The 13,710-nt window shown below is 52.2% G+C and overlaps 1 protein-coding gene across 1 annotated transcript; it reads right to left on the bottom strand.

Moving 5' to 3' along the window:
* Positions 1-515: 515 nt before the first annotated feature.
* On the bottom strand, positions 516-12,701 carry CATSPER3 (cation channel sperm associated 3). The gene is made up of 9 exons (XM_075511001.1): positions 10,172-12,701; positions 8,430-10,064; positions 4,845-5,178; positions 4,260-4,457; positions 3,854-3,929; positions 3,522-3,697; positions 1,837-1,997; positions 1,309-1,392; positions 516-615 (listed from the first exon to the last, which is right to left on the bottom strand). The coding sequence occupies exons 2-9, from the start codon at positions 8,792-8,794 to the stop codon at positions 516-518; spliced, it is 1,494 nt and encodes a 497-aa protein (XP_075367116.1). The 5' UTR covers positions 8,795-10,064; positions 10,172-12,701.
* Between the last annotated feature and the right edge of the window lie 1,009 nt (positions 12,702-13,710).

The raw sequence follows: 13,710 nt of genomic DNA, 5'->3' as shown, positions 1-13,710 counted from the left end.
GTTTGCATTAAAACTGCCAGATGAACCCAAGCGGGTTATTCCAAGCTGCTAATCAGCATCAGAGCACAGAAACGAGCTGCTTCGTTCAGAGATATCACAATCCATTTCCTTAGCGTGGGTTGGTTTGCTCTGACTCAGAGCAGCCCCTTCTCTATTTCGAGGCTGCTTGATCTTAGAAAGAGGGAGCTGGCAGGGAGAGCGCTGGAGCCTGGGCTCTAGTCCCAGCCTTGCCACAAGGTTTCCAGGAAAAGGACCCGGGCTGTGATCCTTTCCCAGCCCACGGTTTCTGCAGCTCTCAATGGCGACGTGCCTCCCTCCATCAGCGGCTGCCTGCAGCGCGGGGCCAGCACCGGCGGCTGCGCTTCCACCCCGTCAGCGAGCAGAAAGGAGAGCAGATATTTTCTGAATTATTTTTAATCATAAATGTTCCTGGCTTATTTTAATGAAGGTTTGAGGAGGAGGTTGTAGGCAGAGCTTTGACAGCCACCAAGGATCGTGTTCCGCCTAAAGAGCTTTTAACTTTTCATCTTTTCATGATCTGGCAAAGATTTTTCTTTCATGACTTCCACAATCCCTCTCAATATGCCAGTATGTTCGTAATAGTGATGTCGCAACCTGCAGTGGGAGAATAGCATGGTAAAAAGATCCCCAAATACCATGCAAAATGGGAAGCGCCATGTCTAAGGCATATGGAGGACTGCACCCTCTGCAAGCACCCCTCCATTCACCCGGCAGGGCAAGGAGCAATGGAAAGATCCCAAGTATTTTGCACGACGTTGAGCCCCCTGGCTCTGCAGATTTTCTTTAACACCCTTGTAAATATTTTTCTCCCAAAAGGTCAGAGGAGAATGGCAGAAGTGCAACCCAGGACTGGCTCCGCATCGTGTGCCATGCGCACAGCAAAACATTTTCAGAAGCACTAGTCGTGATCAGTACATTCAAAGTACGGGGGGAAAATAATACAGAGGCTCCTGACAGTAACCGCAGCCACCTGGGGAATGGGGCAAAAGGGAATTTTTGATATCCAGGGAATTTTTTCTGGACTCCAGGCCAGACCGCGGGTTTTTTAAACAATAGGTACCAAGCTGTGATCATAGGCTTGTATCACATTAAGGTTAACCTAAGACATGTAAAACTCAGCAGTCTCCATTTGGGGGATTTGTGGGAGGTTTTTCTGGTTACATGGTTTAGACTCGCTGCCTGGGGTTAGTCCTTCCCCAAACAAGATCCAGAGAAGTCCACTGCTGAGGCAAAGCACAGGTCAGCCTGCACAGGTCAGCTGTAAAGAAGAAGGGAAGTCCTCCTCACCTGCCAAACTTGGGTGCGAACACATCCTCCAACCCCACTGCTCCCATAAATCTGGGATGTGCTCTCGCCTCTCTCCCAGGCATGCTGAGGGGTGGAACATGGGAGCCAGACCAGGAGCATGGAGCGTTGCTCAGGGCTGTGCACCCAGGGGACCCGTGGGGCTCTGCGAACCCCAGGACGTGCCGGGGCTGGGGCGCAAGGAAGAACAGTGAAGAACGGTGAATTTTCCAGCAGGAAATTGAGCACATTTGTGATGGACACCGATCCAACACCGACACTGCATGGTGCTGGGAAATGGCGTGAACCCTCCTGATGGGGACAAAACCAGTCCCATTTCTAGCACATGCCATATGTTGGTACCTTCCTAGACTCTCAGCACTGCTCGTGCTGAGACCAGTAGCATTTTCCCTAGGAAGAACAACCTCAAAATGTCCATTTGTTCCAAGAAAATAATTCACTACATCAAAAGGGCATCTGTTTTTGTAACTTGGAGTCTCTCTTGTAGTCACTGGCTCCACCATTACTGACCTGTTCAGTGTGTCATCCTGGCGGTCCAGGAACAGCAAATACAGATCAATAAATGGGATAGTGAAACAAAAACCCTCCATAATGATGATATCGGAGTGGCGCAAAGTCTTTTTGATGTCATCCAGCAGCTCACTGAAATCTTCACCTTGAGTGATTTTGTGCTGTGAAAAAGAACAAGCCCAGGAAGAAAACACTGTTAGCAAGAAGGAGGTGACACTGGGGGCTGTCACCCTGCAGACCCCTACATGGGCTTCACAGAATCACAGAATGACAGAATCGTATAGGTTGGAAAAGACCTTTAAGATCATCGAGTCCAACTGTAAACCTCACACTGCCAAGCCCACCACTACACCATGTCCCTAAGCACCTCATCCAAACGGCTTTTAAATACCTCCAGGGATGGGGACTCAACCACTTCCCTGGGCAGCCTGTTCCAATGCTGGACAACCCTTTTGGTGAAGTAAAATTTCCTAATATCCAGTCTAAACCTCCCCTGGCGCAACTTGAGGCCATTTCCTCTTGTCCTATCATTTGTTACTTGGGAGAAGAGACCAACCCCACCTCTCTACACCCTCCTTTCAGGTAGTTGTAGAGAGCAATGAGGTCTCCCCTCAGCCTCCTTTTCTCCAGGCTAAACAACCCCAGGTCCCTCAGCCGCTCCTCACCAGACTGGTGCTCCAGACCCTTCCCCAGCTCCGTTGCCCTTCTTTGGACACACTTTGGACATGGCTTTGCGCCGGCTGTGGGCTGGAAACAAGATTGCCTGTGACTCCCATCCCCAATGGACTTTTGGAGCAGCCGGGCAGTGCCGGGCAGTGCAGGAGCTCCTGGGTGCTGACGGGATGGGGATGCCCGTCCCAAGGGAGGCAGCCCGGGGTCTCCCCAGCACCCACCCACCCAGGCAGGTCCTGGAGCTGTGCAGGGATCCCCACCCCTGCCCTTGGGGTGGGACCCAAACCACTGACCCGCATGGGTCACTCAGTCTAGTACTCGAACCAGTGATTTTCTGGCCCAAAGGCAAGAACACTCTCAACCAAGCCATCCTGAACTGATTATTTTAAAATTACATTTGCTAAGAGCAAGAACGAGCAGAAGAGTTGGTGGAAACAGCGAGTCACGTTGCTCTAATCATTTACATTTCAGTGACAGCTTTACTGCATTTATTTCAAGTCAGCTTTGCAAAAGCCCTTTATCAAGCAGTGCACAGCTCTCCTGCAGACGCTGCAGCACGTGTTTCAAGCCCGTAGTAGCATTTTGGATACGTTGCATCAACGGGCTGCGAGAGCGCAGGAAGGAGCACGACCTCCCTCGAGCGCTCGCAGAAAGCGAGTCCAAGCCATTTCTGGACAGGGCTCTTGGCTTGACATGACCTAAAAGGATTTCTTTTAAAACTTCTCTTTGAAGTTAAACAAACTCAGACAAAACACATCAAAGCCACTTAAGAGTTTTTCTCCACCTTTATAATACTTTAACCGCTATGTGCCATCATAATACTTTCAGCTGCACATGTGGTGAGCCTACCAAAAAGGCATATAGGATCTACAGCCTGGATTATTATAAAAATGGGCAAGGAAAGAAAAGGATATTTTACCTTCACTGAAAGCAGTTCATCTACATCTTGCCCTGTTAAACAACATCTGACATTTGCGGACAGTGCTATCCACCCACGGCTGACCACAGCCCACCTGCTCGAGCATGACTTGGTTGCTCACGTTCTTCCCCTGCTTTTTCAGGATCTTCTGTTTCTTGGCCCAAGCAGCAGCCGCCTTCGCTGCTTTGCAGTCCTGTCCGTACTTCTGAGACAAGTCCTGCTGATGCCAAACCACAGGGATGCGAGTGAGTCCCCGAGCACCGCTCACAGCTGGTGGGTCAAGAGATGGGTCAAGAAGACTTGGGCTTCAAAAAACCCCTGGTCCAGCCCCAGCCCTGTGCAGCAGCGAGAGGTGTGAAGCAGGACCACCTTGGGGCTGGCAGCCGATAGCTGCTGGGGCACAGACGCCCCTTGCATAGGATTTGCCGTATTCCCCCAGCACACCCAGCAGACCCTGGCCCTGGCTCCATGCAGGGGTTCGTTGCAGAAGGGCCAGAGGCAGCTACAAGACCATGAGAGCAACCTTGGGTTAAACAGAGGCAGAAATGGGTCGTGGCTGAGAGGACCTGGGTGCAAAGCGTGCACCCGGGGGACCTGGGGGCTGGCTGTGCTGGAGGAACGGGAGCTTTCGGCAGCTATGGAAAGGTAATCAAAGCAGGAGTGTAGACATGACCTAAAATGGGGACCATGGGGAAAGATACACTTATTCTGCTCAGGGGCTGGGGACTTCTGTATCCAGAATGTTTCTAGCTGTACCAGAAGCCAACTTCTGCAAGCAGACAAGCACCAGCTTTCCAACCAGATCCTGTTAGCTGGTAGCACCCACGCTCACACACGCTCGCACACGCTCGCGCATGCATGCACGCTCAATGCACAGAGCTCGCATGACCTGGGTTTTGGTAATCACAAGTGCAATCAATGTATTGAAGAAGATGAAGTTGCCCAGCAAGATGAACACAACTATGAACACGTGGCTGCTCGTAAACCCATAATGATCCATCCCGCGCTGTAAGTCTGTCCAACCATCAACCTGCAAATGTATTTAAGCAGACCAGAGAGTTAGTTCCAAACCACAGCATAACTCACAAGCCATATGAAATCTTCCTCTTCTTTGTCTTTCTTTTTTAAAACTGAGCACAGTTCCTCTGTTCCTTAGAGGTCCAGGTTTAAATCAGCTCGTACAGATCTCTTTGCTGTCAGCTTCAGAGATTTTCCCCTCTGAATTTGCAATACTGGGTAGGGAAGTTTGTCTATCAAAGCAAATTTTCCCAGGGATCTGGAATATGAGTTCACTGTCAAGCAGTTCATGCTCTCCCTAATGAAGTCACAGGTTAATCAAAGGGCTTCTTCAGCAGCACTCCAAAATCTGCAGTTTGTCATTTGGCTGAGACAGACTGGAAAATGCTGCTGTACTTACAGTTACTAAACTGAAGAGTGTGAAGACGGCAGCCTTCAAGCTGCCACAGTTTTCAATGTCTCCAGTTTTGGGATCTCCATACCATCCATGTCCCAAAATGGCAAACACAAACATCAGCAGGAACAGCAGGATGAGGGCATCCGTCACTGTCTGCACCGTCTGGCCAAGAGTCTCTGTGAAAAACCTGCAAAAGAAAAAACAAATGCGTGCTCCGTAGGTGAGGGAGATGCTCAGCCGGGATGAAGGCTGGGAAGCAGGGCTGGGGATGTGGCAGGTGACAGCCTCCCTGGACCACTTCTGAACCAGCTCCCTTGCATGCATCCACAGGGCTGTACTGGGAATTAAGGAGAGGGAAGGGGCAACCACCAAGATGCATGGGAGCATGACAGAAACCAGGGGCTGTGGCCGTGCGTCAGCCTCTTGGACTGGGAAACGGCCCTTGTAGGGCTCAGTGCTGAGTAAGTGCTGCAGAGTGGCAAGACCAAGGGCTGCTTGGATCCAGAAGCATCACACCTAGCCCACAGGAGCTTCTCACTGCCTTTTGAAATATGGACAGGTTACTAATGGAGTAACGGTTTCCTGTTGCTAAAGGATACAGCTGTTCCCAAGCTTCTGCATTAATAAATTAGCTGAATAAAACCGAGCAGTGCTATTAACCCTCGTGCCGTGGGGCCTGAGCACAAACCAGAGGTAGAATGATATCTCTGCTGGCCTCACTGTCCGGCTGCTCCTCCCCTGCCATGCAGGATGGGCCAGGATGGGAGACAGGAGTCTGCAGTCGTCTCTCGTCCCTCCGTGGCTGCTCGGCCTGGGAAAGCCCCATGCAAAGCTTGGGGTCACCGGGAAGGGACATGATGCTGCTTCGGAGACCATCTCACTTCTTATGAAGACCCACATATGACACCTACATATACAAAAGACACTCCTGGGAGTTGATGGGAGTGCTGGTTTTGTGAACTGAGCTTATCGTCGGTAAGGACTTTTAGGCAAATGCAAACTTTCCCATTAACTCCAAATCACAGACAACTACACGCCGTCTCTTGCATCCATGTTACGTTACTCTGGAGAGCAGCGGCAGCACGGGCTGGCCGCTCCCCCAGTCTGTGCCTGGCAGTGCCGGCGGGGTCTTACACAGTGCACCCATTCAAGGACTGTCCATCCATCATCTCTGACTGTCAACAGCATCTCAGGTTAAAGCTCTGAATCTCATCCAGCTGAGCTGCTCGGATGGTACCTCCTGGAGGAGATGTTTGCGCAGAGCTAGAGCAAGGGGCTCTTCCCAGTCTTCTCCAGCTGCCAACATCCCGAGCTTGTTCAGGTGGGTTAAGGACTCCTGCAGCAGTTCCCGACTTTTGTAAGTCCTGCCTGCTCCGGGTAATCGTCCCACCGCGCTACGCAGGGAAGAGCAGCATCCAACGCAGAGACAACGCGTGCAACTGCGTTGTCTGCAGAACCATCCCAGAAAGCCCAAACTAGACCAACCCTAAACCCACCGAGTTTGGTACAAATTCCTGGAGGAACCGGCAGAGGGTTTTCCTGCCTCCCTGCACACGTAGGTCTCTCTGGCAGGGGAACAAAAGCCATTCAACCCCCAAAATCGGGTGACATTTTTGCCAAGTTATGTCATGGCGTTGGGCAGGTTTGGGCTGTGGCACGTGGTCATAAAGAAAACCAGCCACCCAGAGCCGGGGGTGACAGGAGGGCCGTAAAACGCTCCCAGCGACTGCGGGCTGGTGAGTGCCTCCCGTGCAGGACCATCACCTCATTTTCGATTGCCAAGGCTTCTCCGGCTGCTTCAGAAACCGCTGTGGAGTCCTATGAGCTTTTATTAAGAAGGAGCTTTGTGGTTCACAGTCTGCACAGGTAGTAAACTACATCGGAATTAATCCCAAATATATTTTTATAAAAGCAGAAAAGTCGATTTTTTCTTTTTTTTTTTTTTCTTTTTTTTTTTTTTTTACAGAACAACCTGGCATTTTTAAAGTTTATTTTGAAATTGAAATAAGGATGAATGGGGCCTACACTAAAACAGGGATTGCAGCTAACAGAACGTCTCTGTATGGAATACAACAAGGAAATTATTTCCTCAAGGTGGAAATTTATTGCTCCAAGGTGGAAGGCAGAGTGTTTTAAAGAGTTTTTTAATTAATAAAGGGAAACGTGCCAAGAATGTGTTGCATGTTTGAGCTCTCTGCATTAAATACTGCTAACCTGTTGAGGGCTAATTTAGGCTTCAATTAATAAACTACAATACACACAGAGGCATAAACAGCCTCCTGCACCTTCAGGAAAATGCATTTAGACAGCCCTATCACATTTTAAAATGAATTTTAGGCGAAGAGGTGTTGTCTCTTGGGATGCCAAGCGGCTCAGGGCACTTGTCCCTGCAGGTCAGGATGCCAAGGCAAGTACCGAACGCCCCTGGAGCTGGCAAGCAGCGGCACGGCAGGGCTTTGCAGGATATTTATAGCATCCCTGGAACAGGAAGGGACTGTGAGAGCCTAAAGAATTTTCCTCTTTGGTATTTTTTTCCCCCCAGTAATGCCATTCGAGGCATTCTCACCCAAAGCCAGCATGCAATTTCCCAGTGGCCCCAGTCCCTTAGGTGTTAAGTCCCACCGACTTCCATCAAAACCTAGTGTTGCATGGCCCAGATTTTCAAAGGTATTTAGGCTCTTAAACTTGCAGATTTGTGCTGAGTGGGATTTTTTTCAAAGCACCTCAACATTTTAAGCGTCCCAGGGGGGAACGGTGCCAAATCTTATCCTACGGGTTTTCTTCCTTGTGGTCCCCAGACGAGGCATCTCCTGGCAGTGAGTTCCACAAGTGCATAGCACGAGGTTCAAACCAACAAACACACACTTACACTGATTTAAATGTCTCCCCATTTTGCCATCCATCAGTTTGCTCTCTTATAATCAGCCAGATCAAACTGGAGCATCTGATCCCCCATGCCTAAACCATTCATTATATTTCATGCGCTTCTACATGTCCTCCCTTCTCCCAGCGACACAGAATAATTAACATATAAAAGTCTGGTGATAAGTGAAGTTTATGATCCAAACTAGAGGAACGAAGGCTCAGAAGTCAACATTATAAGAGCCCTGTGCCCATAAACATCCCACTTCTGGTGGGCTACCCAGCCAATTAATTACACGCAGAAATGCTGGCTGAGCATTCATTGCCCACATAAGCTCCTTGCTGAAAAACAAACCTCCAGAGTCGTCAGGAGAAAACTAAGTAGGAGATGGTGTGCTGGAGAGAAAAATACAGACAGACCAAGAATAGGACGTGACCTATGTTTTATAGGTTTGGGTTTTTTTGCGTCTACTCTGCTGTAGTAAAAGAAAAAAATCTCTCCTCTCCTTAGGGGAAGGAGAAACAGGGGAAAAAATCAATGGCGAAGCCATAGGTGTCTTAAAAAAATCAGGAATTATTAGTTTTTGCCTTTGCTCACGAGCTACCGCAAGCATCAGCCCCTCTCGGGCCAGGCAGCCCCCAGCACCTGGGTAGGGCAAAGCCTCCCCTCGCCCCTGGGCTTGGGATCCCCCTCTGCTGTGACAGCTAGTGAGCAGGCTCTACCCTCATCCCGCTGCTGTACTCGACGAGCTTGAGCATGCTGAGGGGCTGAGACTGGGGCTGAGACCTCTGGTCGTCCCCTCCGGGCGGGTGCACGTGGCGGTGTCTACGGGCAAGATATGCGGGAGGAAGGCAACGAGGAGGATGGCGGCACCCAAGATGTCGTAGCCGCTCTTCCAGTAGGCGATGGGATCCACGTACAGCTTCAGCAAAAGCTCGGTGGTGTAAACAGCGACGAAGAAAGCATCTGTGACCTGGAGAGAGGAGGAGGCGAGCCCGGGCAGCTGCCTGTGGCTGCCAGACCCCATGCACCAAGCCAGCACTTTCATATTAAACGTCCCCGACAACGTCCCTCTGCCCGCGGGGACCATTTCAAATGCAAGCCGAGCTCACCCCGCCGCAATCGTCATCACGGGTCACTGCCCAGCACGGGAGGGTCCTGGCCGCATCCCAAGGCACCATGCACCCCATCGGCCCCTCGGAGCCGGGCACACGCTGCTTGCTTCCCCGCACAGAGCCCGGTCCTGCAGCCAGAGCTCTTGGAAACCTCCGACGCTCGTGACTGGGTTTCTTGACATTAGCCAGGCCTGGCTATATATTACTGGGATATATAATTAAGGCTCAGAGGTTTGCGTACAGTAGCTGGCTTGTGTAAGACAAGGAAATCAAGGAGTGTGACCAAGAGGGATTTTTCAATGTGAAAATTGAGTATTAAAAGGGTGCTTAAAACTAGCCGTGCTAAAACCGCAAAGGGGGAAAGGGCTGCCATGGAAAGGACTGAACAATTGCATTTTAAGAACGATAATTATCAAATAAGTGAAGCAATCTGAAGCTGAAATACAGCCAGGCCCTGGGCCGGTGCAGGCAATGGCACGGGGGAGGACGGTGGGCTGGCAGCCACCCCGAGCAGCTGCGGGGGCTGGACCCCCATCCCTTCCACCCCTCCCCTCCTGGCCACGGCACGTGGGAGGGTACCCCCACGCCTCCCCTCGAAAAAGGTCCCCCAGCACAACCGGCAGCGGCAGTTGGTCTCCACGGCCAGGGAGATGGCGTTGACGGAGATGATGCAGATCATGAGCACCGTGAATCTGCAGCTGCCCAGCAGCCTGCGCAGGGAGGCACAAAACCCGATGTCCTTTCTCCTGTCAGAAACAACGGCAGACCTGGAGGGAGCCCTTCCAGTTTGATGTCTTTTTTTTGTTGGTTTTCCCATGACCCAGCCCAGTAGTTGGACCCGGCTGGAGATTCTGCTCCTGTCCGAGTCCTCCCTTCACCCAGGCTGAACCGGACCCGAACCAGCAGGTCCCGCAGCATACACATCACCTGGGGTCGGCTCCGCACCGAAAGGGCTCTGCTCCGTGCGTACCCGAGCCGGCAGAAGGGAGCACGCCTCGCAACGGCCTCCAACAGATGCTGGAGGGATCTAGTAAGAAAACTGGAGGTGATTCATCCATTCTGGGCAGGGTCTGGATGCTCCATGTGCCGCTTCCCTGATTGCTCCATGAAGTAGCCAGGTGCTCCTTAGCTTCCCCAGGTGACCCTCAGCGTGGGCGGGAGGGTGGAACTTGCTGTTTGATGTCACCACCTTACGAGGTCACTTCCAGATAAAGAAACCACACGGGCAAGTGCCCAGACCAAGTCCTGGATAAACAAAATTCCTGCATTAGCAGTGTAACAAGCAGACGCTGGTTAGTCTTAATTTACTGGGTTTGCGTTGCCGAGGGGTTTAGGCACGCACCCGCTCCGACCCGGGGGAGGAGACGAGCCAGGATGATGCTGCGCGGGCGCTGGCCCCGTCCCTCCCAGCATCCCGGGGGAACGGCCCGTCCCCGTGCCGAGGTGGGAAAAGCAGCCACTGAAACACGGCCGGCCCCGCAGAGGAGCGTCACGCCATAATGTCACCCTGGCCCTCGTGTCTAACAGCAAAAAAATGAGGAGCGCTCCTACTATGAGGTGTGCATTTGAGCTTCAGGGGGGTAACCCTCCTTCGTGCGCCCACCACCAGTCTGGAAACGGTGCAGGAGCCCAAGCACAGACCTCTGCTCTTTCTCGGGACCCTTCCCAGGGCTCCGGCATCCCCGCAGCCCGCGCGGGCTGGCCCGGCTCTAACCAGAGGACCGCTGGCAGCCGTGCCTGGACCCTTTCCAAAAGTTCGTTTGCAAACGAGTTGACAGTTCCTCACCAAAGGGTCCAACTCTGCAACAGATCTTCAGCGCGAGCAGCGCTTACATAAACACAGCCTTTGATGTCAGCGGGATAACTCACATCCATGTTTGCTTTTTGCCTGGGTTCTTTAGGAGAAAGAGTATTAGCAATTGTCAATTTATTTCGATTAGTCAGCATCTCTGCGCTTGCTAGTCTGGACGCTCTGCGAGCACTTGTTCCAGGACACACACATGTTTGGCTAATCCTGAGGTGCAGTTTTGAGTAAGCCACAAATATTTGTTTCTTGGAGCAAACAATTGTGAAAAACTGAAACTAGCTCATGCAGAAGAACTCATTAGCTTCAGTTAATTGGCAATCCCTTCATTAACCTGCGGCTGAAAAGGCCAGGAGAGGAACGCACCTATAAGAAGCTGCAGAAAGCGGGAAGCTTTCAAAATTGTGTTTTGCATGATTGAAAAGCATTCGGGGATGAGGAAAAGGCAGAGCAGGGCCGAGGACCTGGCAGGCTGCAAGGCTGAGCACGGAGGCAGCGCTGGAGCAGGCATAGGGGCAAACCCAGAATTTGTGCTCATCACCCAAAACCAGGGATGCTGCAAGCATCCCTGACCCAGGGCCAAGCCATCTGGGGGACACAAACCAACAAAAAACACCAGTCCAAAGGAGTTTTGCCTTGTGGTTTGGCCCTGCTGAATCCCCGGGGCTCCAGGTGGGGCCGATCCAGAGCCAGCGGCCACCGGCACAGCAGCCCGGACACGTCCCAGGGGATGCCGTCATCCCTCCAGCCCCATCCTGGAGCTGGGGATGTGTCACAGACAACGGGAAAGCATCTGAAAAGTAATCACGTCAGTCTGTCCTTCCAGCCGCCAGAAGCAGCTGGGTGAGGACACGTCCTCATTAGCCTTTTAGGGTCTGCTCTTCTTCAGCCACTCCACCATCACGTCTCGGCCGCCAGCCTGGGCAGCCGGGAGGAGGAGGAAGGGCAGGAGGAATCCCGGCACGGTCAGACAGAGCCATAACTCACAAACCAAGACAGAGACGTTTGTTTTCTAACACATTCCTGCAGCGCTGCCTGTGGGACCCCATCCCCAGAGCCCCGGACCACATCCGATCCCGACGCTGCCCCTTTCAATATGATTTTTGCAGTTTACTGGACCTGAGCTCCCATTTTGGGGAAAGGAAAGGATTATTCACTGGCCCTGTTTCAGAGACGGCCCTGTGAAGGTGTGATCTCCAGCCTCGCAGGGCTCGAGCAGCGATCCCAACCACGTAGCATGCCGCAGGCATCTTTCCTACTCTGCTCTCTCAGCCTTGAGTTTTTGCTTTTTCATTTCCTGTGGCCACGGAGCAACATCGGAGGGTCTCCCAGGGATGGTGTTTCCCACGTGCCGCGGACTGAGTTGGTCATGGTACACACCGAGTTAAATCAATCTCGACACAGGGAAGTTACCTGCAAAGAGAAGGCTGTTCCGCGATGGATTATCCAAATACTTAAAGCCACAATCAGCCTTAAAGCAAAAAACCTCCAAACACTCCAAGGGAATATTTAACCCGGTGGCTGCTAGCCATGAGCCAAACCTCGCAGCAAACAGAGAAACGCGATTAGTTTGCTGGAGCGGCACCGTCCCACATTGGGGTGCAACCTTGCAGGTGCACGGGGAGCAGGCACCAAACGGACCCCGAGGAGAAGCCGGCACAGCCGAGGAAGCCGTATTTTGGGCAGCTGCTCGATCCGTAACGTCACGGAGCAGCACAGCTCCAGTGATGCCATCACCTGGAAAAGACCCAAACCCCATGCTCTGGCTACTTTTGTTCAGAGCGGAGCTGACGATGCTCTTCACAAGAAAAGACGCCTTAGGCTGAGTTTCCTGGCCCAAATCCAACGCCTGTCATCAAATCCTTGCTGTAGAAATTTCCCGTGAAGTTCCAGCTCGCCCAGGGTGACTGTGCATCCCCTCCCCGTGGCCCGCAGCATCCTGCGCTCGCCGCACCAGCAGCAGATGCGCGGGTGGAGAAGAGCTGGGGAGATGCAGGAGCACGGAGCGGGGCTGGGTGGCTGCGAGCTGGCTGGCGTGGATTTAGGGAGCTATGTGAAGGGGGTCAGGGCTCCTCAGCATCGCGGGGCTGGGTGGCTGCGAGCTGGCTGGCGTGGATTTAGGGAGCTATGTGAAGGGGGGTCGGGGCTCCTCAGCATCGCGGGGCTCCCCTGCCCGCCTCCGCGGAGAGCGGCGAGTTGGGGACGCTGCTGCCATGGGGTGGGAGGTGGAGTTCAACGGGGGTTCAACGCAGATCCGGGATGCGTTTCGGAAATGCTGGGAATCCTATCCAAAAGAACCAAAAAGCAAAATAAAAGGTGCTTTTATAATGAAAGAATCCCTGGTGCCTGCAAGGCGAAGCAAAGCCCAGGAGGGTGCCGTGCTTCCTGAGGCGAGCAGCGCGGGTACCGGTCCACGCAGGGAGCGGCCAGCGGCAGCCGAAGAAAACCGAGCGGGGCCAGAGCACAGGCACCGGCTGGGAGCCCCCAGGGAAGCCGTGGCGTGAGGAAGCCGTGGCACGACGGCAGGCACCGTCGTGGCATCAGCGGAGCCAGGATTTCACTCGTGAGACTGTCTCTGGAGTCAGCGCTCGCTGGAAAAGAAAGCGGAAGCCATTTATTCACTATTTTTATTATATTATTATTAGTGTTGCACAGCAACGCTCGCGAAAGGCACTCGCAGGTCTGTGGGATGCCCCAGAAGTTGACAAGTTGCGGCTAAACAAGCGCTGACCTAGAAACTAGGAGCGTTTCAAAGCCGTCCTCCTCTTTTCTGAGTATTTTTGCCTTTCCACCGGTCAGGGATCCTCAAAGCACCACGGCTGCACAGCTCTACGCCATAGCTGGACACTGCAGCTCTCCGAGCTAAATTAGTTGGTGGGGATTTTTTTCCTTGGAGTATGTAAATAAATATCAATATTCTAAACCAAAGACCTCCCAGTAACTAAATATTATTTATCTTAAATTTATCTTAAAACTAAACAGCTTTGTCACATATGTACAATAATAAAGAAACAAATTACAAAGGAGGAATTTGATTTTATTGGTTTTATTCAAAGTGCACGCATTATATATCAATTTCTAACAGCA

The sequence above is a fragment of the Mycteria americana genome, chromosome 8 (assembly GCF_035582795.1).
Source record: "Mycteria americana isolate JAX WOST 10 ecotype Jacksonville Zoo and Gardens chromosome 8, USCA_MyAme_1.0, whole genome shotgun sequence".
Lineage (NCBI taxonomy): Eukaryota > Metazoa > Chordata > Aves > Ciconiiformes > Ciconiidae > Mycteria > Mycteria americana.
Note: the sequence above shows the minus strand (reverse complement) of the source record. Positions and strands in the feature narration are given on the sequence as shown.

Excerpts from the sequence above, each read along its gene's own strand:
- CATSPER3 (XM_075511001.1), bottom strand. The coding sequence starts at position 8,794 with ATGGTCCCCGCGGGCAGAGGGACGTTGTCGGGGACGTTTAATATGAAA. Across the intron at positions 5,179-8,429 it reads TCGAGTACAGCAGCGGGATG|TACAGCCCTGTGGATGCATG; the intron begins AGGGTAGAGCCT and ends CTTAATTCCCAG. Across the intron at positions 1,998-3,521 it reads ACCAAGTCATGCTCGAGCAG|CACAAAATCACTCAAGGTGA; the intron begins GTGGGCTGTGGT and ends TCTTTTTCACAG.